This window comes from Fusarium poae, chromosome 3, assembly GCF_019609905.1.
Source record: "Fusarium poae strain DAOMC 252244 chromosome 3, whole genome shotgun sequence".
NCBI lineage: Eukaryota > Fungi > Ascomycota > Sordariomycetes > Hypocreales > Nectriaceae > Fusarium > Fusarium poae.
Genome location: NC_058401.1, coordinates 3,372,722 through 3,398,574, shown reverse-complemented (window position 1 = coordinate 3,398,574; position 25,853 = coordinate 3,372,722). Strand labels below are relative to the sequence as shown.

The 25,853-nt window shown below is 48.8% G+C and overlaps 7 protein-coding genes across 7 annotated transcripts; 6 read left to right on the top strand and 1 right to left on the bottom strand.

Moving 5' to 3' along the window:
- Positions 1–999: 999 nt before the first annotated feature.
- Positions 1,000–2,364, top strand: FPOAC1_008516 (uncharacterized protein; the record flags this gene model as incomplete). The annotated part of the gene is made up of 3 exons (XM_044852957.1): positions 1,000–1,214; positions 2,138–2,242; positions 2,316–2,364. 3 exons carry the CDS (start codon positions 1,000–1,002, stop codon positions 2,362–2,364), a joined length of 369 nt encoding a protein of 122 aa, XP_044705627.1.
- Positions 2,365–6,897: 4,533 nt separating this feature from the next.
- Positions 6,898–9,676, top strand: FPOAC1_008515 (uncharacterized protein; the record flags this gene model as incomplete). The annotated part of the gene is made up of 2 exons (XM_044852956.1): positions 6,898–7,290; positions 7,355–9,676. 2 exons carry the CDS (start codon positions 6,898–6,900, stop codon positions 9,674–9,676), a joined length of 2,715 nt encoding a protein of 904 aa, XP_044705626.1.
- Positions 9,677–10,717: 1,041 nt separating this feature from the next.
- FPOAC1_008514 (uncharacterized protein) lies at positions 10,718–11,992 on the top strand (the record flags this gene model as incomplete). Its single annotated transcript, XM_044852955.1, has 1 exon — positions 10,718–11,992. One exon carries the CDS (start codon positions 10,718–10,720, stop codon positions 11,990–11,992), a length of 1,275 nt encoding a protein of 424 aa, XP_044705625.1.
- Positions 11,993–12,563: 571 nt separating this feature from the next.
- FPOAC1_008513 (uncharacterized protein) lies at positions 12,564–14,822 on the top strand (the record flags this gene model as incomplete). The annotated part of the gene is made up of 1 exon (XM_044852954.1): positions 12,564–14,822. The coding sequence occupies one exon, from the start codon at positions 12,564–12,566 to the stop codon at positions 14,820–14,822; it is 2,259 nt and encodes a 752-aa protein (XP_044705624.1).
- Positions 14,823–15,319: 497 nt separating this feature from the next.
- Positions 15,320–19,287, bottom strand: FPOAC1_008512 (uncharacterized protein; the record flags this gene model as incomplete). The annotated part of the gene is made up of 5 exons (XM_044852953.1): positions 15,320–15,349; positions 15,399–16,035; positions 16,091–19,008; positions 19,066–19,214; positions 19,272–19,287. The coding sequence occupies 5 exons, from the start codon at positions 19,285–19,287 to the stop codon at positions 15,320–15,322; spliced, it is 3,750 nt and encodes a 1,249-aa protein (XP_044705623.1).
- Positions 19,288–21,099: 1,812 nt separating this feature from the next.
- Positions 21,100–22,562, top strand: GTR1 (GTP-binding protein gtr1; the record flags this gene model as incomplete). The annotated part of the gene is made up of 2 exons (XM_044852952.1): positions 21,100–21,248; positions 21,302–22,562. 2 exons carry the CDS (start codon positions 21,100–21,102, stop codon positions 22,560–22,562), a joined length of 1,410 nt encoding a protein of 469 aa, XP_044705622.1.
- A 728-nt stretch (positions 22,563–23,290) lies between these two features.
- FPOAC1_008510 (uncharacterized protein) lies at positions 23,291–24,571 on the top strand (the record flags this gene model as incomplete). The annotated part of the gene is made up of 1 exon (XM_044852951.1): positions 23,291–24,571. One exon carries the CDS (start codon positions 23,291–23,293, stop codon positions 24,569–24,571), a length of 1,281 nt encoding a protein of 426 aa, XP_044705621.1.
- Positions 24,572–25,853: the final 1,282 nt, after the last annotated feature.

Genomic DNA, 25,853 nt, shown 5'->3' with positions numbered 1-25,853 from the left:
ATCGCAAATCTTTTCAGAAATATTTCTATACCCTAGCTTTCGGTGGGAAAATGCGAGACATATCAATGGTTAGGTCAATCTCAGGAACACCTGGATTGCGATAATAGGGTAGGTTATAGTGATAGGAAACATATTAGACCGACAGTGGGAACTCGACGATAACGCGCGCATACAGGGCATTGAATAAAGTCTGGATAGATCACAAGATCAAAAGCCCTTTGTATAAAGTATCAGGAGGTCCTTGAAGTGGATGAGATGTGTTGACTGGATGAAAGATGAAGTTTTGAAATACAGTTCTCCTTCGTCGACAAGCCGCAGCAAATCATCTGACCTCTGAAGTCAAAATTCCAACTTTGCAAGACCAAAATACTCTTTCTAATTTCAATACTCTATTATGAGTCACCAGACTGGTGTCCTTTTCTGAAACAGTCTTGTATTCACTCGTGCGTATTGTTCTTTCATTCATATACGACAAACGGATTTGTTGAATGGGAAAAAGAGTGTCAATAGCTTCAGTAGATTCTTATTACCTTCATCAGGGTTATTACCAGGTACTTATAAGTAAATATCAGTCTGTAGCTTGAAAATGTATTTCTCTCCGAGATCGAATGTGCCGGTACTGGTATATAGACCTGCCTACAAGCAACAAGAAATTTGGTTCGAAAACAAAGCATGAAGCGCTTTCAATGCATAAATTAGTCTCAACGCTACATTTAGCAATCTTCTTATGTCCTCATAGAGTTTCAAGTGTATATGAATTTGTCGTCTAAGTTTCGAAATGGAGATTGTGGACAGCAACCGAAAGGTTATTTGCCGACTCGTAGACGAAGCTTTCTGGAGAATATATACAAATAAGAAGAAGCCTGTTATTTGCTATGCTCAACTTCTCGACCTTACTAACTTCTCGCAACTCTTCAAACTCTCGAGTTACACATCCTGTGCCAGCGCTCTTCTCCATCTACCCCATTACAACAACTACAACCCCGACAACGATACATCATGGTCACCACGCCCTCGAACAACCCCCGGCTATCTAGGAGCCTATTTCCCACGCCCAAGGGCAGGGTGGTGATCCTCAATGGAGCCTCGGCCTCAACAAAGGCCGCCGTCCTTGGGGCCCTTGAGCCACAGCTTGTCGACAGCAAAACTCAGATAGTCGACAGTTACATCATGACCAATACAGCCAGCTTGGATCTGATCGAAAGGGAACTGCGGTCAGTTTATATGGAGCAGGTGTTAAAGTCGGCAGATCAAGGCCAGACGATACTGCTGGTAGCCTGCCTATTGAACAACTCTGATGGTCGGCGAGATCTTGATAATATCTTGTCAACCTTCCGTGGCAAGCAGGTCCCCCTAGCCTGGGTTGATGCCGACTTTGAACCCAGAGACTCGGCACACGGCTGCAGCCATACAGCAGGTCACCGGGATACACGGACAAGACCGGACACCAGGAGAACCGTACTCCCTTCAAGAACAAGAAACGACTTGGGGGGCATTGAATTGGTCACTCGAACGCTCACTACAACACACAGCACGCAGGAAGCTGTACAGGAACTCTTGGGCCTCATGGGTCTAACCAGGTGACCTGTGAAACATGCCGAATTCTATATGGCGTCGTCCTTGTGCTTGGCGAATCAATGAATGCGGGGTTTGGCAAAGAATGATACTATTTTGTTTATATTGCGGGTAGTTTGATGGTTTGGCATGTAGACAGAAAAGAGTCACAAGTCACGAACTTGTTGGTTGGTTGCACTGCATGTTTGCAATACCATTTAGGCAGTTTCCCTGGAGTGACATTCCTGGATGGGACAATATCACATTATTAATATCCTTGTTTTGTCTCATGTTCGGAAACAACGGAACTTGACTGCAGCTCGATGCGGCGAGTCAAACATATGCGGCGCATTGTGAGCACTGTAATTTGTTTGCAAAGCACATGAGAGGCACAGGCGATAAAACATGGCTTGTGTTTTATACATGTACATGTACATAAATTCAAGCCAAGACAAAAGTGTTTACACACAGGCATTGTATGACACTGTAGTCTCTTATACGGAAAGCAAACAAGGCTTCTTGCAGTGTGACCGACCGACAGGGAAAAACTGATCCGGAATGGATATCTGATACTTATAATTAGGTCTCACGCTCAAGTCCGAATGTCCACAAAGGCCAAGACATTCGACGCCATAAAACATGAGGTGTCGAATTTTCCTCGAGTCGGTAGCGAGAGGAGGATCGGCAAGTAAGTGCTATTTAGCTGATGACGAGACGAGACCGAGCGGCGGGCCCCATTAACAATCTCTCGCCTCGATTAGGGGTCAAGCCACGGAGAAACTATGGACCAGCATCACGGTGTCTGTGTAGCTTTGGCAGGCCGGGATCAAGATACTATGCGAGGCTTATAGTCCACGTGGGCAAGCGCATCAAAGGGAACGAATGGATATAATCGTCATGACGAGTGAGGGATTTGGGGAAAGGGAGAGGGCAATGGAAAATGGTTGATAAGAATATGATGAACATGGTGCTTTAATTAAACGGGGATCAGGAGGACGGGAAAGGAGAACAGGGTCCGGGGCAAAGGACCAGACTTGGCGTAGACCGTTGGTTAATCACACCTTGAAAGGAAGAAAAGAAGCAAAGCTCGTTAGTTAGCCAAGGATGGTACCCTCAAATGATCAGTAAGAATGAGAATGAATACATACATACATACATACATACACAGGTGACCTGTATAATACGAGATGATAGGTAATATCAAGCCCATAACAAAGTGCAGTATTGCCTGAGCGCCCTTTTACTTGAGCCCAGAGGCGTAATATCACAAGGTGGAACAATAAAGGGTATCTTCAGCCGGTAGTTAAAGAGATCGACAGCATTAGACTGGAGAAAGAGATTTTGAGCGAATTATCCATGGTAAGATGGAGAATTGGGTTTTGGAGCTTTGCATTAGGTATGCAAAGACATTGCCTGTTGTTGGTTCGTGAATGAGGCCATCTGGGGGGACACTTGAAACGCTCGGCGGACTCGATAGCGTATTGAAAAGAGTAGAGCGTGGACCTAGACATAGTCCTAGTCCTAGCCTAGCAGTAGTCCATGGTCGCCCGGTAGTTTGGTAGTTGCTGAAGAGGAACGGTAATTACGTACTGTTCTTTAGCGAGATAATAGTGTCGGTACCGGTACATGCTATGATTAGAAGATGCCCGACCTACCAACAAGTTGATATCCATCGCCAATACCACAAAACAAACAGGTGAAAGCAATGCATGCGATAGACCGTCGCCAAGAGTATAATTCTGGTATTATTACATACATAGTCTATATGCAGCTTTCAGCTCAAACCAACAGGGGGGTTGCTTGATATACAAAGTTTATCTTCATGAACCAGTGGCGGTAGCGTTAACAAAATCTGTTATTATTGCTGGTGCATATCAATCAATATACATCCAACAGTTGTCTCCAAAACTGACGGCTCGCTTCGTATCCGACCCTTGTCTATCTTCTGACTCCTGTCATTGCATTGCATAAGACTCCATTCATAGGAACCACCACTTGCCACTCCTCTATCTGAAACAAATCTGCAGCATTCGATGATCTTGTTATTTATTGGAGAAACTATATTTTAGAAAGCAGATCATCAATTGCTCGCCACCTGTCTATATCGCTTCATTCGTTGAGCGTTTGTATTTGCGTGCCCGTGCGCAGGCAAATGCACCTCCAAAGGTGGAACTTTGGTACATACTGACCTATCCGTACTAACTTACATACATGAATTATCCGTGCTTCGATGAATATGCAAGCATCATCAGGTAAGCCGTACAGAAGCGAAAAGCACGAGCAGGGGATAAACTAAAAGTGACTGGCATTGCATACTCACTTGGTGTCAAGCTGAGAAAATAATATCAAAAAGTTATCCCTACCGATTATCAACGACTCTGTTCTTAACAGCTTCACCTATTGCCTTGGATTGACCTCGTTTACAGCACCGCGGCTCACCTACAATAGCTCACCAAATGATGCCAACGGCCGCCGCATAGATTTCCTGTTTCGTTTCTAGGCCTGGGGTTATCCCTGTCGATCGTTTCCGCGCCTGGTCACATCGCCTGTTAAAGTCTCCCATATGTTGTACAGAGGAGGTCAAGCTTCGGAACAGCTGTAAGATTGACATGATAGTAAATGGGTAGGAAAAGCATGGCTGATTAGACTGATTAAACTAGCTAGACTACTGAGATAGAGTTGGCACAATAAGCGATTACGACAGATTGTTTCGAGGTACCTGTACGAGGCTTGGTGCCTTGTCCATGATTTCCTTAATTAGTCTGAGCGTTGTACATACAACAAAGCCAGCCACCACAAGGTAACCCGAGGACTTGTGTGAGCGCGTTGTGCTCGCATCTTCTTCTACTTACACGGCAGATCAACTCATGGTGGCGGTTCTCTTGCTCATCTAGAAGACGTTTTGCTTTGCTTTTTCTCCCTTTATCTTGATCCGTGAGAGACATGCAGACAGTAGTTTTGGACACTGCAGCAAGAACAGAGCCACTTAAAACCCAAAATCCATTCAACATGAACAATGAACAAAGACAATTTCCCAGGTAGGGGGTCCAGAACTCACCTCCCTTGCTTATTATTGGTTCTACTGTCCTTTTTGAGCTGGGATTTGCTTTACTGAGTGGGGGGTTGATCATCTTTGGTGGCAGCAGTGGGACACGCGCTATGGAAATATCTGGACACAAAATGACAGAGAGTTAAGACCTAGACGGAGCTTTAAAGCCGCAGCAGGAATTGAGGTTTGTCATGTTGCAGTGATGGTGATGCTCAGGCTTTACCTTGGAGGAATGAGGTTAGTATCTAAAGAAACAGACAACCGGTTACATGTTGCTGACAGGAGATGTATCCTAGGTAACGAATTTTCAACTGGACTTCCCCCCACTTATCATCAAGACTTTACTATGGAAACTGACATTGTCATCATCTGGTGACATCGTCTGAATTGCCAGAGGAACATCGTCTAGACTCCTGCCCAGAACCATGGGACACCGCAACAGAGAAGAGATAGTGGGACCACATGTATGCACAATTACAAGAACGTTCCCTTGTATCGGAGACTGGTAGTTATATGACCGGATAGTATTATATCAAGTACCCACTACTTGGCGAGGTTATGCATGCATGCATGTATGCTACCTACCCAGGTATGTTTCCCTAGATCTTTCAATTCTTTCTTTTCTTTTCTTTCGCAACAACAGAAAGAAAGAGAATAACGAGGAAAAGGGGCGGCTGGCCTTTGTTGGATGCTGTTTCTCCTTCTGTCGTGAGTCAGTTTTAGTTAAAAATATGAGACCCTCAAGACGTTAGTTGTGACACGTCAAGAAGTCCGAACGAGAACAAAGCAAATAAATCAGCAAGAATTGTCGTCAGACTGCATACTCTCAACTACGGCAAGTCTATTAGTCTATTATCTGTAGCTTCGGGATTCAAAAGAGCCGGACTGATATTACAGTTACAGCCAGGTATAGGTACAAAGATATTGACCAGCCAAGACAAACCATCATGCCTTCGGGTTTCTCTGTGGTTGCTGTTCTATTCTTCCTATCATCATCCATCGCTTCAAGCGCTGAGAATGCAAAGAAAACCAGTCTCCTCCCCCCATGTACCCGGAATCAATTTGGGCCCAAGCCTAGGAGAAGGTTCAGGGGCCCCTGCAGAAAGCGTGCAGGTCGAGCTAACACCTACAACCTTGCACCTTGTGGTTCTCCCCCTGACAGCCCCAGCATCTTGGCCCCTCAATGGGTGAATGGGGATTGGCTTATGCTGCTCCTCATCTTGCCCCTAATGTAGGTACAGTACATACATCCTTGACCCAAGCCGAAAGCTGACGGGGACTTGTCTGCTTCTCCTCTCTTGGTCACAACCAAATAGTTTTTGTTCGCAATCAAGATTATCATTGTCGTCTGTTGTTAGTAAACGCCATGGCGGTTTGATGATTGCAGTCAGTCACTCACTCACATACAGAAACATACCTAGGTACATACATACATACAAGTTACACATTAATGAATCACATCACACATTTCTTGCACCGCATAATCATGTCCATAAACAGCCAATGTAGGTAGTCAGTCTGGTCGCCTCGGACAAGGGTCAAAGCCCACGTCCTAGCCCATTCAGTTCTTGTCCTGCCTACCAGCCGCTCTCTGTCTCATATTTTTGCCCGCTCAGAGGCCTTTCGTCGACCTTTTTTCAGGGCCATTCATGCCGTCCGTCCCTGCTTTAGTAACAGGTTAACAGGTACCGGTACCGTTAGTCTGTAACGGACAACGGGAGCTCCCACTGAATAGAGAAGCGAAGACCCCAAAAAGTATAGGTACCTTCATGACCATTCCCTTCCTCAACTGGTGTCGTACTTGTTTCGCTTGCTGAGGTGGGCGTTGCTCCTGCTGCATCCATGGATCCATGAATGAATGGAGCTCTCTCCACACGCCCACCCCCTAGGGACCTACCTCCTAACTGTACACCCCCCGTTCAATTGTTTCTCTTGCCTCTTCTCCCTTTACTTTATACATTTGACCCATCTCCCTCTCGTTTCTGGAGTTTTATTCTTTTCCTCTCTCCTTCTTCCTTGCTTTTCCATTCAAAGCCCGGTTGACTCGAGCCTTTGAATGAAGTCTTGAGCACGGAGCGGAGCCCCTCAAGTAAAACGGGCAACGACGCGATCATCGAGGACTGATCAAAAGCCTGCTAGTCAGTTAACGCCAACTCGACAATAAACCAAACGGGCAGCAGTTGCGGATACAGCAACAGCTTTATTACATCTCTGATCAATTCGACGACGACTATTATTCTGATACCCAATTTGACGAAAGATACGAGGGACCGATTCGCTTTACCACCGCCATTATGCCTCCTTCGCTCAATACCCATTCCTCCTTTACCCGTCCTCGGACTAGCGACCGCGATGGCAGGCCCAGCACCCGCGATCAGGGCCCAGACCAAAACCTGCTGATCCCTAGTCGAACTTCTTCGCTGCATTCGCGCATTACGCAACCTATTCCTTCAACTCTCAACATGAAGCCTCAGCAGCGAACACCAAAGACTTTGACCCATGCGTATATGGTCTGCGGTGTCGGCCGCGAACCTTCGCAATGGGTCAAGGCTCCTACTCCGGCCCAAGGAAAGATTGGCCACATGAAGGGTGCCGTTGGTCAGTTTTGGTTGCCCGAAATTTTGGGCAGCAGTCCTCGCCTTGAGCAAGACAATGAGATCGCTCGCGCGCTTCACTCTGCGATGAGGGTGCGTAATTTTTTTTTTTTTGCTTCTTCAATTGATTGAATTCGTCCAGCTAATTGGCGATTAGGCTTGTTTCCCTCATGATGTTGAGATTTGCACAGGCCGTAGCCAGCCTCACTGTGTTCACCACTCCTTTGTTCTCCAGCAGGATTCCTCTCACACTCTGTACGGTATCTGTCTGCGAGTTTGGTCACGAGCAGATGAGAAGAGGGCCGAGACAATTCGTGAGCTCCGTAAGAGAACTGAGAGCGACTACTACGACAACCCTGATGAGACTTACTGGATTCCCTACTGCTTGTCGTTCCTCTCCCGCTATCCTTTGTATAATCTTTTGGGAGATTATCTTCGAGGTATGTGGATTCACTGGAACAAGGCTACCAACCTGTTCCATGCCGAGGAGGTTTCCCGCATTCTCAGCTTCCCTGCTCCTCGCCTGAACGACTTGGTCCGCATCGACATGAAGGACTATGCTCTCTGCTACCAGTTCCCATCCTCGCCTACCGGATTCCAAAACTTCGCCATGTGGCCTCTGTTCAACTGTTTATCAATTCCCAACATTGTCGGCGTCATCGAAGCAGCCATCTCTCCTACCCGCCGAATCATCTTTGTCAGCCACTACCCTGCTATGCTCACCATGGCTGCCGAGACTGTTCGATACTGCGTCCGAGTTTATGAATGGAGTGGCCTTTACGTTCCCGTTGTCCACGCTCGCCATGCCAAGGAGTTGGTCCAGGAGCCTGGTCCTTACATCCTAGGTATCACCGTCGAGTGCCGCTCTCTCTTCACAGCACCCACCGATGCTCTGGTCGTCGACCTTGATCGCAACTTTGTTCTCACATCCAGCCCTCCTACCGCTCTAAGTCCCGGCCAGCGTAACAAGTTCGTTACCCGACTCACTCAAGCTTTGAACGGTGACGTCACTCCCTCTGGAGTTCCTCAGCATCTCCGATCCGCCTATGGTGGTGGTAAGCTTGTCCCTGCTGGGCAAATTATCGTGATGCGCGGAGAGGTCGAGTCTATCCAGGACCCTGAGTGGTGGAACCAGGACGCCGTCATGGCTGTCATGGATCACGTTTGTGAGAAGCTTGGTCGCAACACTGGCATTAAGGCTGTCTTTGGTGGATCGGTCAAGAAGCCCCTCATGACCAAGGTATCTATGCGACACCTCAACGAGCTTGTCCGGGAGAGAAACCAGTACTCGCGCGATGCTCTTGAGGCCTGGCAGGACTTCATCAACCTCAAGGGTCGCATGGACACTGAGCTCAGCAAGGTTAACAAGCGCAACAACTACCTTGTGGAGGAACTTGAGAGCTGGAAGCAGCAATTCCTCAAGTTTCAGGCCTTTGCTGAGACCCTCACCAAGGAGACACAAGATCTCAAGGTCAAGATTGACACACACAAGAGGGAGAACCGCCGTCTTGCTGGTCTCATTGATCAGCAGAAGGACGACAACGCCCGTCTCTCTGTTCGTCTTACTGGCACTGAGAAGCAGCGTGACGACGCTCTCGAGGCCCTTGTCCTTCAGCAGGAGATTGCTGAGGAGCTTGAGCGTGAGCGTAAGAGAAACAAGAAGGAGCTCTCTCAGCTTCAGCACACCAACGTGACTATCATGCGCCAGCGTGACGAGGCCCGAAGAGTCGTTCTTCACCTTCGCAGTCTCATTGGTGGCCAAAGCCACCACATGGAGCATCTCATTCAGTCTCTCACCAAGCCTGATGACCTAGCTCAGGAGATCGAGGAGGGTTACGATGAGACTGAGGAGGACACTCAGTCCAGCGAGCCCAGCCGTCTCACACCCAGCCCCAGCCCTACTACTTCCACTAGCAGCCGAAGCAAGCGATATTCTTCAGCAAGCTTCAACGATGTGGCCGACCGCCACCTCAAGGACAAGACTGATGCCATTGCACACATTGTGCGCAATATTGCTGAGCAATGCCAGGCTGCTGTCGAGGGCCTGCAGTTGGCACATGATGCCGAACTAGGGAGTTCTAGTAGAAGGAATTCGAGGCACTCTACCGTCCAGAGCGATGACGGCCACTCCGCCGCCACTTCCGAGACCGGGGACGAATCCCTCCTGGCGCCGCGGTCCGGGAGGGCGTCCAGTATCCCTCCCACCCCGGATCTCATCCCCAACAGGAGCAGCACAGCAATGTCCTTTGCCTCTACAGCTACTACTCCCGAGCGATCGTCGCAGCAGTATAGCCTCAGAGACGAGATCCCCACAAAGATTGTCGAGGATGACGAAGAGGACTTCGAGGAGAATCGATCCGATAACGGGACAGTCTCACACGAGACATCTGTCGTATCTAAGCATCAGCTCCAGCACCAACAGTCCCTGATGCACAGGCCATCTGGCGCCAGGATCAGTGCTCTTGGTGGTACACGCTGAATGTGTTAAATTTTGCGCGTCATCTATCAATATCTGATATCCTATTTAATTGCGTTGTATTTGGCGGTATGCTTGGATCAAAACCTGCGGGCCACGGCGTTTAATGTCTCCTTTTCGACTTTTCTATTACAACCATTTACTGTCTCATTTGATGAGCAGCTTTCGCTCATATACCTGGGCTTGACGGCCATTTTTCCATTATGTTAGAGTATTCTTCTGAGAAGCGGTGTTTATTTACTGCGTCGCTCCGTTATTTGATCTAACGGTCGTCACAACAATGAAACACATTTTAACGTTAAATGAATGACCTATGCAACTTATATGTGACAAGTTCACTCTATGTATGTGTTTCGCATGTGATATGTCAAATGATAGACTTGTTCTCTGGTATCAACCAACGCGTTTACCATGCAGCAACGTAATTCGGCTGTTCTTTCACATAGTGCCTTTGTCGAACCAGCTGAGCGGACCGATTTCTTTACACCAGTAAATGACTTACCCTACAACCTGACACAAGCACTCGAAGGCATGTAAAGCCAGCATTTACTCTATCACCTTGGATATCCCTTCTAACATTGTATAATATCTAACTTCTGTGCTACCTCCAACACAAATGCGACAATTGCCTGATGGACCTATTTTTTCTAACAGGAAGCTCTTGGTGTAAGAGATTTACGCATCGACAATTTGATGTTTGCTGTTAGTTCACCACTTGAACGAGTATTGGAATCCATTCAATCAATGCAACAAGGTAATATGGACTGCTCTCTTAAAGGTCTCGGGTCCAACCTGGACTTCAAATCCATAAACTACCTATATCCCCAAGGTTGATCTAACAAATTTGGACCAAGTTTTGAGACTCTTATTCCAACACTGGCTAGGTACCTGGTACCAAGTATGACTGCCTACCTAGGTATGATAAGATAAGCATAAAGAAAGACCCATAAAAAAGTTTCCCTTAGCTGCATCTGCGTATTCAATCGCGGCGCATTATTCTTTCCTCTAATCAATTCCTTCATCGTATATCCATTTTCCCTCATCATGTCTGACCCTCTCCTCACATCTCTATGTGGAATTTGTCATATCTCAGTACCTAAATACAAGTGCCCACGATGTGGCGCTCGAACCTGCTCACTCGGATGTATAAAAAAACATAAAGCTTGGTCTGAATGCTCTGGCGAACGCGATGCGACAGCCTACGTTGCCCCCTCGAAGCTTCGCACACCCGCTGGTGTCGACCACGACTACAATTTCCTTCATGGGATCGAACTTTCCGTCGAACGCTCCGAGAAGCTTCTTGTAGAAGAGCGCCAGATCGTACAAGAAGAAGAATTGCGCCCCATGACGATTCAAGAGGTCAAATGGAAACCCGGACGAGATGGGCGCAAGCGCAAAGTTCTTGTTACTAGAGTTTTGCGAGAAGCTAAAGGTCGATCATTTGAGCGACATTTGGCTGCGCGACTGAAGAAGCTTAACACCACCATCATGTGTGTGCCCACAGGCATGGCCAGGCAGCGAGCGAATAATACGACACTCAACAGGCGGACGATGAGGGTCAATTGGCAGGTGGAGTGGATGACCTTCGAGGATCCGGCAGAAACGGAGTCGAAGAAAATAAGGGTTTTATCCAAGGTTATGGATGACACGCCTCTATACCAAGCCTACCATACGTCGTTGTCGGAGCAGCAGCGGGCGAAAGGAAAACAATCCAAGAAGATCCCATGGGCGGGCCTGGATGGACAATTGCAGGATTCGACAAATTCGACATGGTCGTCTGGGTCATTCGCACTTCAGGACCCATTCTCACAGACTTGGATGAATTATCACGACACAGAGCCAGGCATGTGGCCATCCGAAAAGGACCAGACTCAAAAACAACAGTTCCAGTACCTCCTGGTCAACCACAGCTCACCTCCAGACAAACCCGTCGTCACGAAGCTTGAACCGGAGGATTGTCTCCGCGAAATTCTCAAGAACACACGCGTTCTCGAATTTCCGACGATATGTATTCTCGACCATGATCAAAACCTCCCCTCAAATTTTACGCTGGGACCTAAAGATACTGTTTCAGAAGCCGGCAACAAGAGAAAGAACCCATTCGGCAAGAAAGGTCCTATGAAGCCGAACAAGAGGAGAAACAAGGGCAAGGACAGGGATATAGAAGAAGGGGAGGTTAACAGTGATGATGAAGGGGACCAGTCTGATGATAATGCCGTTGGGTTTGAGGCAGGTGATGTTATTGCCGAGCAGAGTCTTGGGGAGGAGGACGACGACGACAGCGACGATACGAGTAGCTCAGGGAGCGACAGTGAATGATTTTAGAGGAACGCGGAGTATTTGACGGTGTTTGGAACGCACCGAAATCTAGAGTCCCATAATGAATTGCTTGGATACATACGATCGGACTCTAGATAGTTACAAGTCTGAGATAACAATAGAACTAATTCCTACTGTTTTGCCAGGTTCCGTGAGTAAATATCTGCCTTGGATATACTATTTGAGTCATGCTTGTAATTGAAACTCGCATTGATATACCTAGTGAAATGACACCAGAAATGTATAAAAAGACATTCTTCTGTTGAGTTATGAGTGCATGTTTCTACTGCAGCATTTTGCTGAGCTTCCTTCAAGAAAGTGGCTGTGCTTAGCTGTCAGCCACACGATGGAATGTCGACCACCTATTAATCTAGGGGAAGGACAGTGATAGCTCCCCGCGACATTAGACATCCCACTCTCCTTGCTGTACAGACACATCGACGCTCGCTTCAACTCCAATCCTCGCTATCGCCTGACGATTCCAAACTTCTGCCACGAACCCACAGCAATACTTCCCCACATCATGGTTTGATTGGGCGCCGTACCCTTCCTCGACGCCGACGCCGCAACAATGGACGATACACCTGCGCCCAAGCTCTCAGAGCTGCTGCGGCATCCCGACGATCTGGACAAGATACCTGCGCTCAAGCTGGAATTTTCAAGAAAAAAGGGCGCGGTAGATGGACAACTTCGCAGTGGTCTGCGAGAGCAGCTCGAGACAACCCAATCTGGCATGACAGGTCTAAACGACGGCCAAAAGACAGTCCAGATGATCAAGGAAGAAATGATCAAGATCGATAAGCTGTGCTCCGAGTCACAGAACATGATAAAGGACTTTGCAAGCATCAATTTGGTGTCGCAAGCACACCGCAACTTCGGCGCCGTCGAGACGATGCGTCGCAATCTGGAGACGTTTAACGATCGCATATCGCGTGTTGAGGTTATGCTAAGGGAGGACGACGAAGATAATGACAACATGCCCAACCTACTGCCGTGCCACTACGAGCTCACCCAACTAAGAAATATTCGCGACGATGCCATGGAGCAAATACAACGGGCAGATGACGACAGTCTCGAGCCGACATTAATTGACTACTTTGCGCGATTGGACGATACGATCGACTGGTTCGACGAGCATGTCGGTATTATCGCTCTGAATCTCATCAACCTCGTTGTACAGGACAACAACGGACTCGTGGTACGATTCGCGGTGGTGATGGAAGCTGAGGAATCGAGCGACCAAAGGGTGCTGGCACTGCAGGAAGCTTTGAAGGACCACAAGGAGATGGCTACACGGTTCCAGAGTATCACAGACGGTGCGAAGAAGGTCCGAGGCTACAAAGACAAGTTTATACAAGCCATTCGACTCAGCGCCGAGCAGCAATTCGAGGGAGCAAAGGAGGAGTTTCTCGACGACCCGAGCAAGCTTGACAAGATTATGAAGTGGTACTTTAACGATCTGAATGTTGTCAAGGTCGGAATGTCGCATCTTATGCCCAAGAAGTGGAATATCGTAAAGACATACGCAGGTGTCTACCACCAGCTCATGCATGACTTTCTGGTCGGCATGGTAGATGGCGATGAGGCATCATCGGCACACACGCTAGAGATTGTGGGCTTCCCAGAGAAGTACTACCGGAAGATGGCAAAGATTGGGCTCAAGCAAGAAGAGCTCATACCACAAGTCATCGATAACCGTGAAGCAGAGCTCGTACGTGACTTCCGTGAACTTATCATCAAGTTCCTCGACGAATGGATCGACCGAATATTTGCGCAGGAGAAGCGTGACCTGGCAGAACGCAACGTCGAGGGCTCCAACCTGGATCAGGATGAGTATGGCTATTTCCGAACAAAGAACTTTGTCGCTCTATGGCGTATGTTACGCGAGCAAGTAGACGCCGCTGCTAATTCACAGCGCGCCGATGTTGTCGAAGGCGTTATTGACGCAATGTTTGCTCGCCTACGCACTCGGCAACAGTCGTGGCAGGCTATGCTTGAAGACGAGGCTATCCCCTACGAAGAGGGTAAAATCCCCGAGCTCGAGGGTTTCCAGGCTCTCCAAGATTGGCTTGTGGCTACGGCCAACGACCAGATTGCATCTATCGACGACAACGAAGACGAGGGTCGCCTGGCTTATCTCTCCAGCTTCCGTCGTCTGGTTGAGCAGCATGTTTCGCCTGCATACCTTGAACGTATCGATTCTGAGGTCAACATGTTGCGTGACGGCTACGTCGACTTCAGTACATGGTGTATCACCCGCTTCGCACAACTCGTCTTCACTGTCGATTTCGGCACAGTCATGCCTGACTTCTTCACACCCCGCTGGTACACAAGTAATGCTATGAAACAGATGGTGGTGACATTCGAAGAGTACGTCAATGACTATCGCCAGGTACTGCACCACTCTCTTGTAGACATCTTTATTGAGATCTTTGCCGAGGAGCTGCTTGTCCGGTACTTATCCGCTGTGCGAAACAAGGGCGCAAAGTTCCGTCGTACCGATCCCTTCCAGGACAAGCTGTTCAACGACATCTCTACTGCATTTGAGTGCTTCAGCACTCTGCCATCGCCTGACGTCGGAGCATCCATCAAGGATACCTGGCGTGTCACAGAGCACTTCCTGCGCCTACTATCTGCCGACCGCGATGCCATCGTTGACACTTACGTCGCCTTCAAGACGGCTTACTGGGATCTGAGCGTTCAATGGGTCGAGGTTGTACTGAGGTCGAGAGACGATTTTGAGAGGTCCATGATAGCAGCAGTCAAGAAGGAGGCTGCCAATATCGATATCGAACGTGGACCGGAGACTATCATGAGTAGAGTCAAGTAACAATTGGACGAGTCATGATTCAGGTTTGCACGAGAAAAGAGGAAGGGCATTACGGGAAATCTGTATGATAGGCATTATTTCGTGCCCACTTAGCGACAATGATATTTAAACTTGTTTATATAGCCTCACCGTTGCGACTCGTTTGTGCTCACTCCATCCTGAGCATTAAGTCGACAACGCAACACGAAACAGTATATCTCTACAGCTGAAGACTCAAAGCATGTGACGTACAAGAGGAACCCAAAACATGCTCCAATCAATGACTCAAACAAACAAGCAATCTTCACGATACTACAATGTGTGGGCAGATAATGAAACAACACCTTCTCCAATGGGATAAAACGCATAAGGAAAATTCGCTGCCGGGGAAGCTATTCAACAAAAGAACCATGATGATGGGGACAAGAAGAAAGTACTAAGGAAACCAAGTATGCAGCGTAGCATTAAGCCCTCCCGTTATGCGAGGATATAGGATACAACATGGTAGTTGCATGTCATTATGAGCGACTAGCCAGGTAGTTCGCAGCCTGAGATGTGTTAGTCATGTTATAAACGGGGATTCCCAACAAAACTTACCTTGTCAAGATCATAGTCATATTTTTCAAGAGCCTCGAGAGCTTCGGAGCGCTTATAACCCATTCCGGTAAGACTCTTGAGGATTGGGTCATCGTGCTCAGACTCGGTTGAAAACGTGCGGTTCAAAGCCTGCTGACCAGGGTGAGACTCGGCACCCTCTGGCTTCTCAGCAGCAGCAGGCTGCGCAGCAGCAGCACTGGGCGAGTCCAGGCCGGAGAAAATAGCATCCCAGTCGTGAGCCTCGGGAGCCTTTTGCTGCTGAGCCCCAGCAGCTGGCTGAGTAGGCCCAGTTGAGCTGGCAGATACGAAGTCGAAGCTCTCGTTGCCGAAAGCGGTAGACTCCGTCTTGGCCTGGCTTCCCGGTGGGCTGCTGTCAAAGACGGGGTTGAAGTCATCCAATCCAGAGCGAGAGATGTTGGCAAAATCTTCGTCGGCGGAGCCCTCCTTAGCATCCTCTAAGCCTTCAAAATCACTATCGAGATCTTCGAACCCGCCCTTGGCCTGAGGAGGGTTGGATGGAGCTGCTTGTTGCGATGCAGGGGCAGTTCCAGTGGCAGCTGCACCAAATATGTCGTCGACAGATGACTTTTGTGCGTTGGTCTCAGTAATGGTAGCGGGCGATGAGGGTTGCTCGGCGCTAGTTTCTATTAGCCATTGTTTCTAATTTCGAAAGCAGATTGGTAAGCACTTACCTAGCAGCCTTTGGTTCTTCGGGAGAGTTGGCCTCCTGAGCGGGCTGTGGGGAAGTGCTGGCAGGGGCTGCGTGTGTTAATTCAGGCGAGCCTTCAGTTGCAGGCTTAGCAGGAGGAGAGGCCGGTGTGAAGTTATCATCGAAACCTCCGTTGTCACTGCTGGAGTCCGAGTCTTCATCCTCGTCACGCTCAAGCTCTGAGATGGGAGGGAACTCAGAATCGAAAGCCGACGACTTGTTCGCCTCAGGAGATGGCTTGCTTTGGGTCTTAGCAGTCGTAAAGGCGGCGAAAGCGTTCTCAAAGTCAGCCTTGGCCTTGGCCTCGTCGTTACCACCGAAAGGATCGGCAGAGTCAGCAGGCTTCGACTCATCGTCCTTAGTAGCCTCACGAGGAGCGTCGTTTGGGGCAGACAGCGTGTCCCTGCTTTCAGACTTATCCAGGTCCTCGCCAGGGAAAGCACCGGGGACACTACCGACGCTGTCTGATGATTTGAAGTCGCCAGGAACAGGTGTGATAGAACCGTGAAGAGGATCATCGAGACGCGAAGCGGGAGGAGACACTTGGCGAGAAGACGAGAGAGACTCAGTGTGGTCAGGGAAGGGCAAAAAACTAGAGCTGATTTGTCTCGACTCTGGAGGAGCGGGAGGATCGGCAGCGAGGGTCGCTTGACGGCTCATGACAGGAGAACCCTGGACAGGAGGAGTGTTGTATGAGCCTGCACTGGCGTTTGAGGCACCGGTGTGCTGGGGCTTAAAGAACCCAGATTGAGCAGCAGGGGGAGGCGTGGCCGAAGAACTAGGTGGGAATGCGGGTCCGAAGAGGTCATCGAAAGACTTATCAGAGGCATTCTTGGTGGGAGGAGGAGATGCAAATGCACCCATGATATCGGTGCTTGCAGTTCGGCGGAAGAAGGGGTTGTTAGCGCTGGACACGGAAGCAGCTGGGCTTGCAATTTGGGCGGATACCGATGCTGGTGAGCCGGTGTTAGCTTGACGCAGGTCATCAATGCTCTTGGTGAGATCTTCCGCCTCCGTCTTGAGCTTGTCACGTTCACCCTCTGTCGTAGACAGTTGCTTCTTGTTGATGGCGACCAGTCCCTTTTGTTGGCGAGCCTCGGACTTGAGCTTCTCAATCTGAGGCTTGAGCTGTGCAATCTCTCCATTGACTACACGGATTCGCTCCCTGAGATTTGTGTTCTCCTGCTTGTCTGCCTGGAGAGCTTGAAGTGTTTGCTGATGTTGAGCTTGGGTATCTCGGTAAGTACCTTCAAGTGTCATACATTCAGCTTGGAGCTTGGAGGTCTCCTTTCGAGCGTTGCTGAGCTGCTCCTCCAGGGCACGGGTATCTTGCGCCTCCTTCTCATAGAGTGAGCGCAACTGGGCGAGGCGCTGCTCAAAGTTTTGCTTCTGAGACGTGGCCTGGTTAAGCTCATTCTGGGTTGTAGTCCTCTTGGCCTGGACATCCTGAGTTTGCTTAGACAGGGAAGAAATCTGGTTTGAGAGGTTCGCGAGCTCAGTGGTTTCTTCTGAGATGTTCTTACTAGCCTCATCGTTGTCTGACAGCAAATCTTCGGACGCTGAGGGTGCGGAAAGCTTCTGCCCCGAGCCGGTCGAGCCACCAGTAGGGTGTTGGGTCAATCCCCTGCCGAAGGAAGATGAAGGGACAAATGGCTTAAAGTTTGAGCCGCTATTTCCTGTCAAAGCTGGCTTCGCAGGCGAAGTGGGAGTGAAGGAAGATCCGCCAGCAAAGGGATCGTTAGCATTAGAACCTCCTGTTGACATAGGAGCCTGCGCAGGAGGTGGAGGAGCAGGGGTTGAGCTGCCCGAGTCAAGGCCGAACAAATCATCGAGAGCAGACTTTGGTTGAGGGGGAGCTTGTATCACAGGCGCAGGAGGGGGATCGAATGCGGATGTAGCAGTATGCGGGCGAACCTGGCTACGAAGGCTAGGAGGAATCAGGTTGGCGGGTAGGGTAGTAGGCAGAGGAACCGAACGACCAGTCCTCTGCTGTCTGATCAGGTACATAGCAACGGCAAACTGCTCGCGTGAAAGCTGGCCCTGGGAGTTGGTGTCGGCAAGATCCCAGATCTGAGCCAGAGAGTCTTCAGGTAGGTTGGACTGGCTAAAAAAGGGGACAGCCTCTTCTCCTGTAATGTAGCCCTTGTTACCCTTGTCGAGGTCGGCATAGATCTGATCGAATCGAGCCTTATCAGCGGGTGTCACAGCCCAGTCACTAGCACCGCTCTGTTGGGGGGACATGGGAGGTCGGCCAAGGGGGCTGTTTGTGCGAACTTGTGCCGTCCCGCTGAGTTGCCGAGGAATAGCAGAGATGCCGGGACCAGTGGAAGATTGGCGTGGAACGGGACCACGGCGCGAGGCAGCTTCGTAAAGACCAGGAGGAAGCACATTAGGGAGAGATCGTAGAGCTCCGGTCTTCATAGAGGTAAGCAGGTGCATGGCAATGATAAACTCCGTCAAGACAAGAGCTCCACGCTGCTCAGTATCGGCAAGTTGCCATATTCTACCTAGTGCCTCGTTGGGCAGACCAGATTTCTCGAAAATACCTCGAGCTTGATCACCGGGGAGCTGGCCATTCTGAAGAGGCTGTCGTTCGAATAGACCGGTATATTGCGTGACCTTTTCGGGAGTCAGGGGTGGGATGCGGATCGGGCCGCCAGTGCTTTGGGCTTGAAGAGCAGCGGGAGGAGGCGGCGAGCTGACGGGGACAGGCGGAGGCGGAGGAATACCGCCGGTGGGTTGAGGTGCGATGCCATCGAATCGAGGAAGAGGAGCTTGTTGAAGGGCAATCTCGGGTGAAGGCTCGCGCCCAGCTTGTGCGTGTCCGATGAGTCGTAAAGCGATGCCGAAGCCAGCTGGTGTCAAGAAGCCCCGATTCTCCTTATCGGCGATTTGCCATATCTATAGAGTGTAAGCAAGCCTAAGGTTGGTGGTTGAAAGATGTGACGGTAGACATACTTCGCCAAGAATACGGGAGTCGAGGCCTGTTTTGTGGAAGAACCTAACAGCAATTTCGCCAACCACAACACCAACACTCTCGGAATCGGCTTGTCGGAAGAGTTGACCATATGTCCGTTTCTCATCAGGAGAAAGGTTCAGGTTTGGCGCTGATGATGAGTTAGCTTACGTACCAGAAGTCGAGATGCCATGAGAGTGCCAAATACCTTCATCAGCCGCCATTATCACGTATGCAAGCTACAACGAGCTCAGGACGGGAGAGACGGACGACGGGTCGCGATAGCGCCAGGAGATGTTGGAGTTGATGCTTGTCGGTTTAGCGATAGATATGGACCGCGGCTATCGATGATAAAGTCGATAGAGCGATCGATGATAAAGCTCGATATAACGGGCGTAGTAGAACGAACCGTTGTTGAGGAGGTTGAATTCTGGTGCTTTCAAGATGGAGATGAGATTGGATTGGATTGGATCGTCAGCCTGGCCTGGGTCCAGTCTGGGTCTGGGTCTGGCGTTTGGGCGATTATGGGGGGTTGGTCGGTGCTGCTATGGACCTCTAGAGCAAATGAGAGATGACGACAGGGGACATGATAACCAATCAGAAGTTGTTGAGAGCTACAGGGGATAGGGGCCCGGGACCTTGACAGAAGCAATTATCTTTATCCGCTAAAGACGCACTGAAGCGAGTCTCACAGTCGGGCTACGTAAGGGTTTAAGCCATGGAGCTTGTGGAAGCTGTCAATATCCAGCTACAGAAGCGAAGCTCCACCCACTGAACGTCATACCTCGAAAAAGATGTTTCTAAAAGAAACAATAAAGTTTAATACATTATCGTGCTGTGGTGTTGTGTTCTATATGTGATTTGATGATTTACATATTAATATGTTTATTGACCATCTCATGTAACGTGGCCATAAATGAATCAACGACCAAGTTGACTATATCTGCATGAACGTGACTTTCATCACAGATACCATAAACTGCATGCATGGCCATGATTTATTCTGTGTTTCAAATGAGCTCATGTGCAGACTCGCGTTGGCCCGAGGTTACTGAGACCTGCAGTGTGTCGCTATAGCTGCGTGTGCATGCATATGCGTGGGCTGCATGATGTCCGAGGGATACATGGTCTGCAGTCATCTTGGTGGAAAGTAGGTACTTTTAATCATGGTACAGCTTTCCAACATTCTATATAAACACATATGGCTATGCCTGTGTGTAATACTAGGGGCCATCTCTGCTTACACAATTTACCTGGAGATACTTCTTCTCTTTGTCATCAACCTCGGCTGAATAGATTGCAACTACCTACGGTTGTATTGGTTTGTGACTGGGTCAAGTACTTGACAATATATAAACAAAGATGAGGAATTATAATTCCAGAAATATGATTCCACATTTTGTTTATCTGATTTGAAACTTGACACCCTCAAAGGGACTCTTCAACAAAGTCCCCGGTCCTGTAGCCAACCGCAACCCCTCATAAGCTTGTCTTTCTATATTTGCCGCTAACGGGAACGGATGGAAGTGGTGGAACTCTCTAGACCCCGTAGATCAAATCAAATAAAATAAAAAAGTCATCATCAAGCTGCAAGTGGATTTCAAATCGTTCTCTTGTTTCTTCAGCTCGTCATTGAAATCAGCCAATCCAAACCCAAAGTTCAGATCGGTTTGCTTACTCAGTTCTCCGATAATCGTCTTAATAACCAATTCTCTCATATCAAATCAATTCCGTCCAATCCGCTTCTATTACTCTCTCTACCACAATAACCCCGCCACAACCACACCTGCCTTTCGTGCTTTTGCTGTCCCATCGCATATTGTATCTTCTCGTCGTCTATTTAAAAGACGTCATTCCCCTCCCACCTCTCTTTCACTCTCTTTGTACCAATTCATAAAGGTCAAGCCTCGGTGCAGCCTTTGTCCATGCAAGCTCTCGCCCACTCTCTACGCTCATCAACACTATCTTCGTCTTCGAGAACAACCCCACTGCGAATAGCTTCAATTACCCGACACCTGTCTACATCTGCGCGCAATATGGCTCCCGTTACTAAGGAGACCGATTACCTCGTCATTGGCGGTGGTAGCGGAGGACTTGCTTCTGCACGCATGGCCAGCAACAAGTTTGGCGTCAAGGCTACAATTGTCGAGAACAAGCGACTCGGTGGAACTTGTGTCAATGTTGGGTGCGTATCCCATGGAAGTTTATACCAAACCATAAAACTAATGTGTTGTTTAGTTGTGTGCCAAAGAAGGTTACCTACAACGCTGCCGCCCTTGCCGAGGCCATCCACGATTCCAAGGCCTATGGCTTCTCCGTTGAGGAGACAGCTCCCTTCGACTGGTCCACCTTCAAGACCAAGCGCGACGCTTACATCAAGCGCCTGAACGGCATCTACGAACGAAATCTCAACAACGACAAGGTCGATTACGTACACGGTTGGGCTCGCCTTACCTCTAAGAACCAGGCTGAGGTCACACTCGACGACAACTCCAAGGTCCTCATCAACGCCAAGAAGATTCTTGTCGCTGTTGGAGGCAAGCCCACCATTCCTCCCGAGATTCCCGGCTCCGAGTACGGTACCAACAGCGATGGTTTCTTCGACATCTCCACACAACCCAAGAAGGTCGCCATTGTCGGTGCAGGTTATATTGCTGTCGAGTTCGCTGGCATGTTTAACGCTCTTGGCACGGAGACTCACCTCTTCATCCGCCATGACACCTTCCTCCGCAACTTCGACCCCATGATTCAAGAGGCAGTTACCAACGAGTACGAGAGACTCGGCGTTAAGCTGCACAAGCGTTCGCAAGCTAGCAAGATCGAGAAGGACTCTAACGGGAAGCTTACCGTCACATACAAGGACGACCAAGGCAACGAGAGCGTTGTCAGCGATGTTGATAACCTGATCTGGGCTATCGGCCGAACCCCTGAGACCAAGGGCATTGGTCTGGAGGAGGCGGGAGTTAAGCTTGCCAAGTCAGGACATATTATTGTCGATGAATACCAAAACACCGATGTCGACAGCATCTACGCTCTCGGTGACGTCACCGGAGAAGTTGAGTTGACACCTGTTGCCATTGCTGCTGGACGCCGTCTCGCGCACCGTCTGTTCGGTGGCCCCGAGTTTTCCACCCTTAAGCTTGACTACAACAATATCCCCTCCGTTGTATTCTCCCACCCCGAGGTCGGCAGCATCGGCTTGACAGAGCCCCAGGCTATCGAGAAGTACGGCAAGGATAACATCAAGGTCTACAAGACAAGCTTCACAGCCATGTACTACGCCATGATGGATCCTGAGCAGAAGGGCCCTACCAACTACAAGCTTATTACAACTGGCCCCGAGGAGAAGGTCGTTGGTCTACACATTATGGGAATTGGTAGTGGTGAGATGCTGCAGGGCTTTGGCGTCGCTGTCAAGATGGGCGCCACAAAGGCCGACTTTGATAGCTGCGTTGCTATTCATCCTACCAGCGCCGAAGAGCTTGTGACATTGAAATAGAGAAAGAGGAAATAGACATTTACGACTACAAGCGTTAATATAAGAACATTTGAAATAGAAGGAATTGTTTTTTATGGCATATACTGTTGTGTATGTATGACAGGTGACTTGTGTGCGAAAAGTGATGATATCACGAAAGGGGTTGGTTTCTGAGGATTAGTGATCAAACAGATATCAAATTCTCTTTTACTCTAGGCTTACATCATGATCAGACATAATATCTTTCGTCCGATTTGAACTCCGAAGAAGCCAAGGCCCTGTTGAGATTTCATCATATCCCCTATTCTTCAAGCTTTCACACGTCAAGTACTGAATCACGATAAGTGTGCTACTGGAGAACGTATACTTATTAATTCTCTTATTCGAGAATGTCTGAATCGAATCAAGTCCGTTACTATTACTCATTCTACTCTCAAGCCCTTTCATATCGTCATCTGTCTGAGTGAAGCAAAACACAACTCAAATCTGACTTTCGTTAGCATTATCGCAAACAATAATACGATATCCACGTATCAGTCAGAAATACAATTCTTGGCTCCCAGGTTTAAACTGCATTGTTATACAATATTAGAAATCGGCATTCTTGCAACACTATGAAAGAAACAAGCGGCTATCGGCGACCGGTAGCCACTTATCGGGATCCGATTGACATAGATCAGTTATATTCCCTCTTGACTCACTTACACTACATACTACACATATCCTTACGTCAACAACAAGAAATACCGATGTCTCTTTCAAACCGCGCCTACGAAGCAGAGGAGGCCATCAAGGGCATGGATCTCTGGGAGGTCATCCCCAATCTCTTCGACCAAGAGACCAATCCCGATGGTATCGTGAGTTTGGGCGTTGCCGAGAATACCCTCATGCACGATGTTCTCCGGAAGCACATCCACGATAACTTAGCCTTGTCGAACCCGGCCTTCACTTATGGAGACGGGACAACTGGTACGAAGCAGGTCAAGAGGACTGTATCACGGTTTTTGAACAGGCATCTCAAGCCGTTCAAGGCTATTGAGCCGGCGCACATCACCATGACCAATGGATGCAGTGCTGCTATCGAGCATTTGTCATGGGCTGTTGCGAACCCTGGAGACGGCATTCTTCTGGGGAAACCTTACTATGGCACCTTTGTCCCGGATCTCACAGCCCGTTTCGGAGCAAAGCTTCTCCCAGTTGCTTTTGGCGAGGTTGATCCCCTCAGCGAGGACGCAGTGGCCGAGTATGAGAAAGTGATTCTTGAAGCTCAAGCTCAGGGGACCAGAGTTGCAGGCCTGGTCATTAGTCACCCGCATAACCCTCTGGGGCGTTGCTACTCTCGCAGTGTTCTTGTTGCATTTATGAAGCTGTGTCAGAAGTACAAACTGCACTTTATCAGCGATGAGATCTATGCACTGTCTATCTGGACCAACACTGTTGACCAACACCCTCCATCCATTCCCTTCGAATCTGCTCTTTCAATCGATACCGCAGGCATCATCGATGCTGATCGTGTGCATGTTCTTTGGGGTATGTCTAAAGATTTTGGCGCCAACGGTATCCGAGTTGGCACGATTGTTTCCCAGGCCAACATGTCCTTGCACGCTTCTATAGTAGCAGTGGGACTGTACAGCTCAGTGTCATCCATCTCAGACCATGTCACAGTCAACATACTGGAAGATGATGCCTTTGTCGAGTCATATATTGCCGAGAATCAAAGAAGGCTATCAGCTCAATACACCCATGTTGTCTCATGGGCCCGCAGGAACCAGATCGACTACGCTCCGGGCGTCAATGCTGCCTTTTTCCTGTGGGTTGATCTGGGCAAGTATTATATGGCAAAACACCCTGGGTTAGAAACTAATGATATTACGGATCTTGTCATGAGCAAGTTGATGGAGAAGAAGGTCTTCCTGGCATCTGGAAACGCGTTTGGTTCAGAGAAGCCTGGCTGGTTTAGAATTGTGTTCTCGCACGATGACGCATATCTTGATCTGGGTCTTGAACGGGTAATTGATGCACTATTATAGTGCTGATTTATGAAAGAAACAAGAAGACGATCATAGTATACTCCATTTTGGCAATGTGTTCAAATTATCAAGATTAACAAGTGTCTTTTGAGTGCTGAGTGAAGCTAAGCAATAAGATGTTCATTCAAGTCCGAGAGTGTGTATTGCCAAGGAGTAATTGTTGTTTGATATACCTTGCGAGGTCATGAGCGCTTCCCCTGGAACTCAACTTTGTGAAAGGACAGGATAAGCTATTGAGTTGTGTCACTTGTATATGAGAATTGTAAGTACCTACTACAGGTTGAGGTCAAAGGCACTTGGTGGTATCTCTCGTAGCATAAACCAGAGGCACTGGTTCTCTCGAACTATCAGATGCCAGAAATTTAGTAAGAGGGAATTGAAATCTTGGGCCAGTGGACATCAAGACAGCCTTAAGATAGTTATCACTACGAGGCATGAGGTTTTTGGTATATTTCTGCAGCTATCAGGGCAACCTGGTCACTGAAAGCACAAGAAACAGAATCCAAGCTTATGCCCTATTAAATTAGATTTCTATGTCATTTTTCTATATGCTATACAGGTTTGAGGCTATCCTGTCTGATGTCTTTTACTGTCAGGTACTCCACCGACTGTATACATTAGACTTGCCCAATACCCTTCAATCGCTCGTGACATATAATCTAAGGAAAATGCTGCCCTTATTTCTTGCACTCCCCACTGACAGAGACGCTACTACTGATACGCAAATTTGAACATCCGGCACGGGCACCGCGATGGAGGCTCTTTGCGAAGCTATCTTTAGAAAAGGACGTTGAAGCCGGCGCCGTCTCGTGGTCCACTGTTAGGGTCCTCTCTCGTTCAAGGTGTGAAGTCGGCTTATACAGACGGAGAGTCCTGTAGTTAGTGTATGTATGTAGATATCCACGTTCAAAGAGACTGAACTGCTCCAACCGGATCAGACCGGGCCAGTTTCAAGCAAGATTTTAACTCCATCTCAGGGTCTCGCCCGCACCCCCGGGGGAATAGAAATGGATACAACAAGCCGGATTGAGTGAAATCAAGCACGGTCCTTTCCGGTAGGGAACTTGGTGTGTTGTACGACAGACCGGTCTTACAGCACATTAGGCATTAGTTGGTTTCGCCAGTGGGCAGGTAAAGAGAGAGAGAGAGAGAAAACTCTGCCGTCTGACAAGGACAGGGCAAGGATGAGCCATGACAGCAAAGACAAGACAGCACTTCGGCGACCAGTCCGGCGGTCCGTTAGAACGGGTAGATCCCTTCCGGAGGCCGGTAACCCAATCGG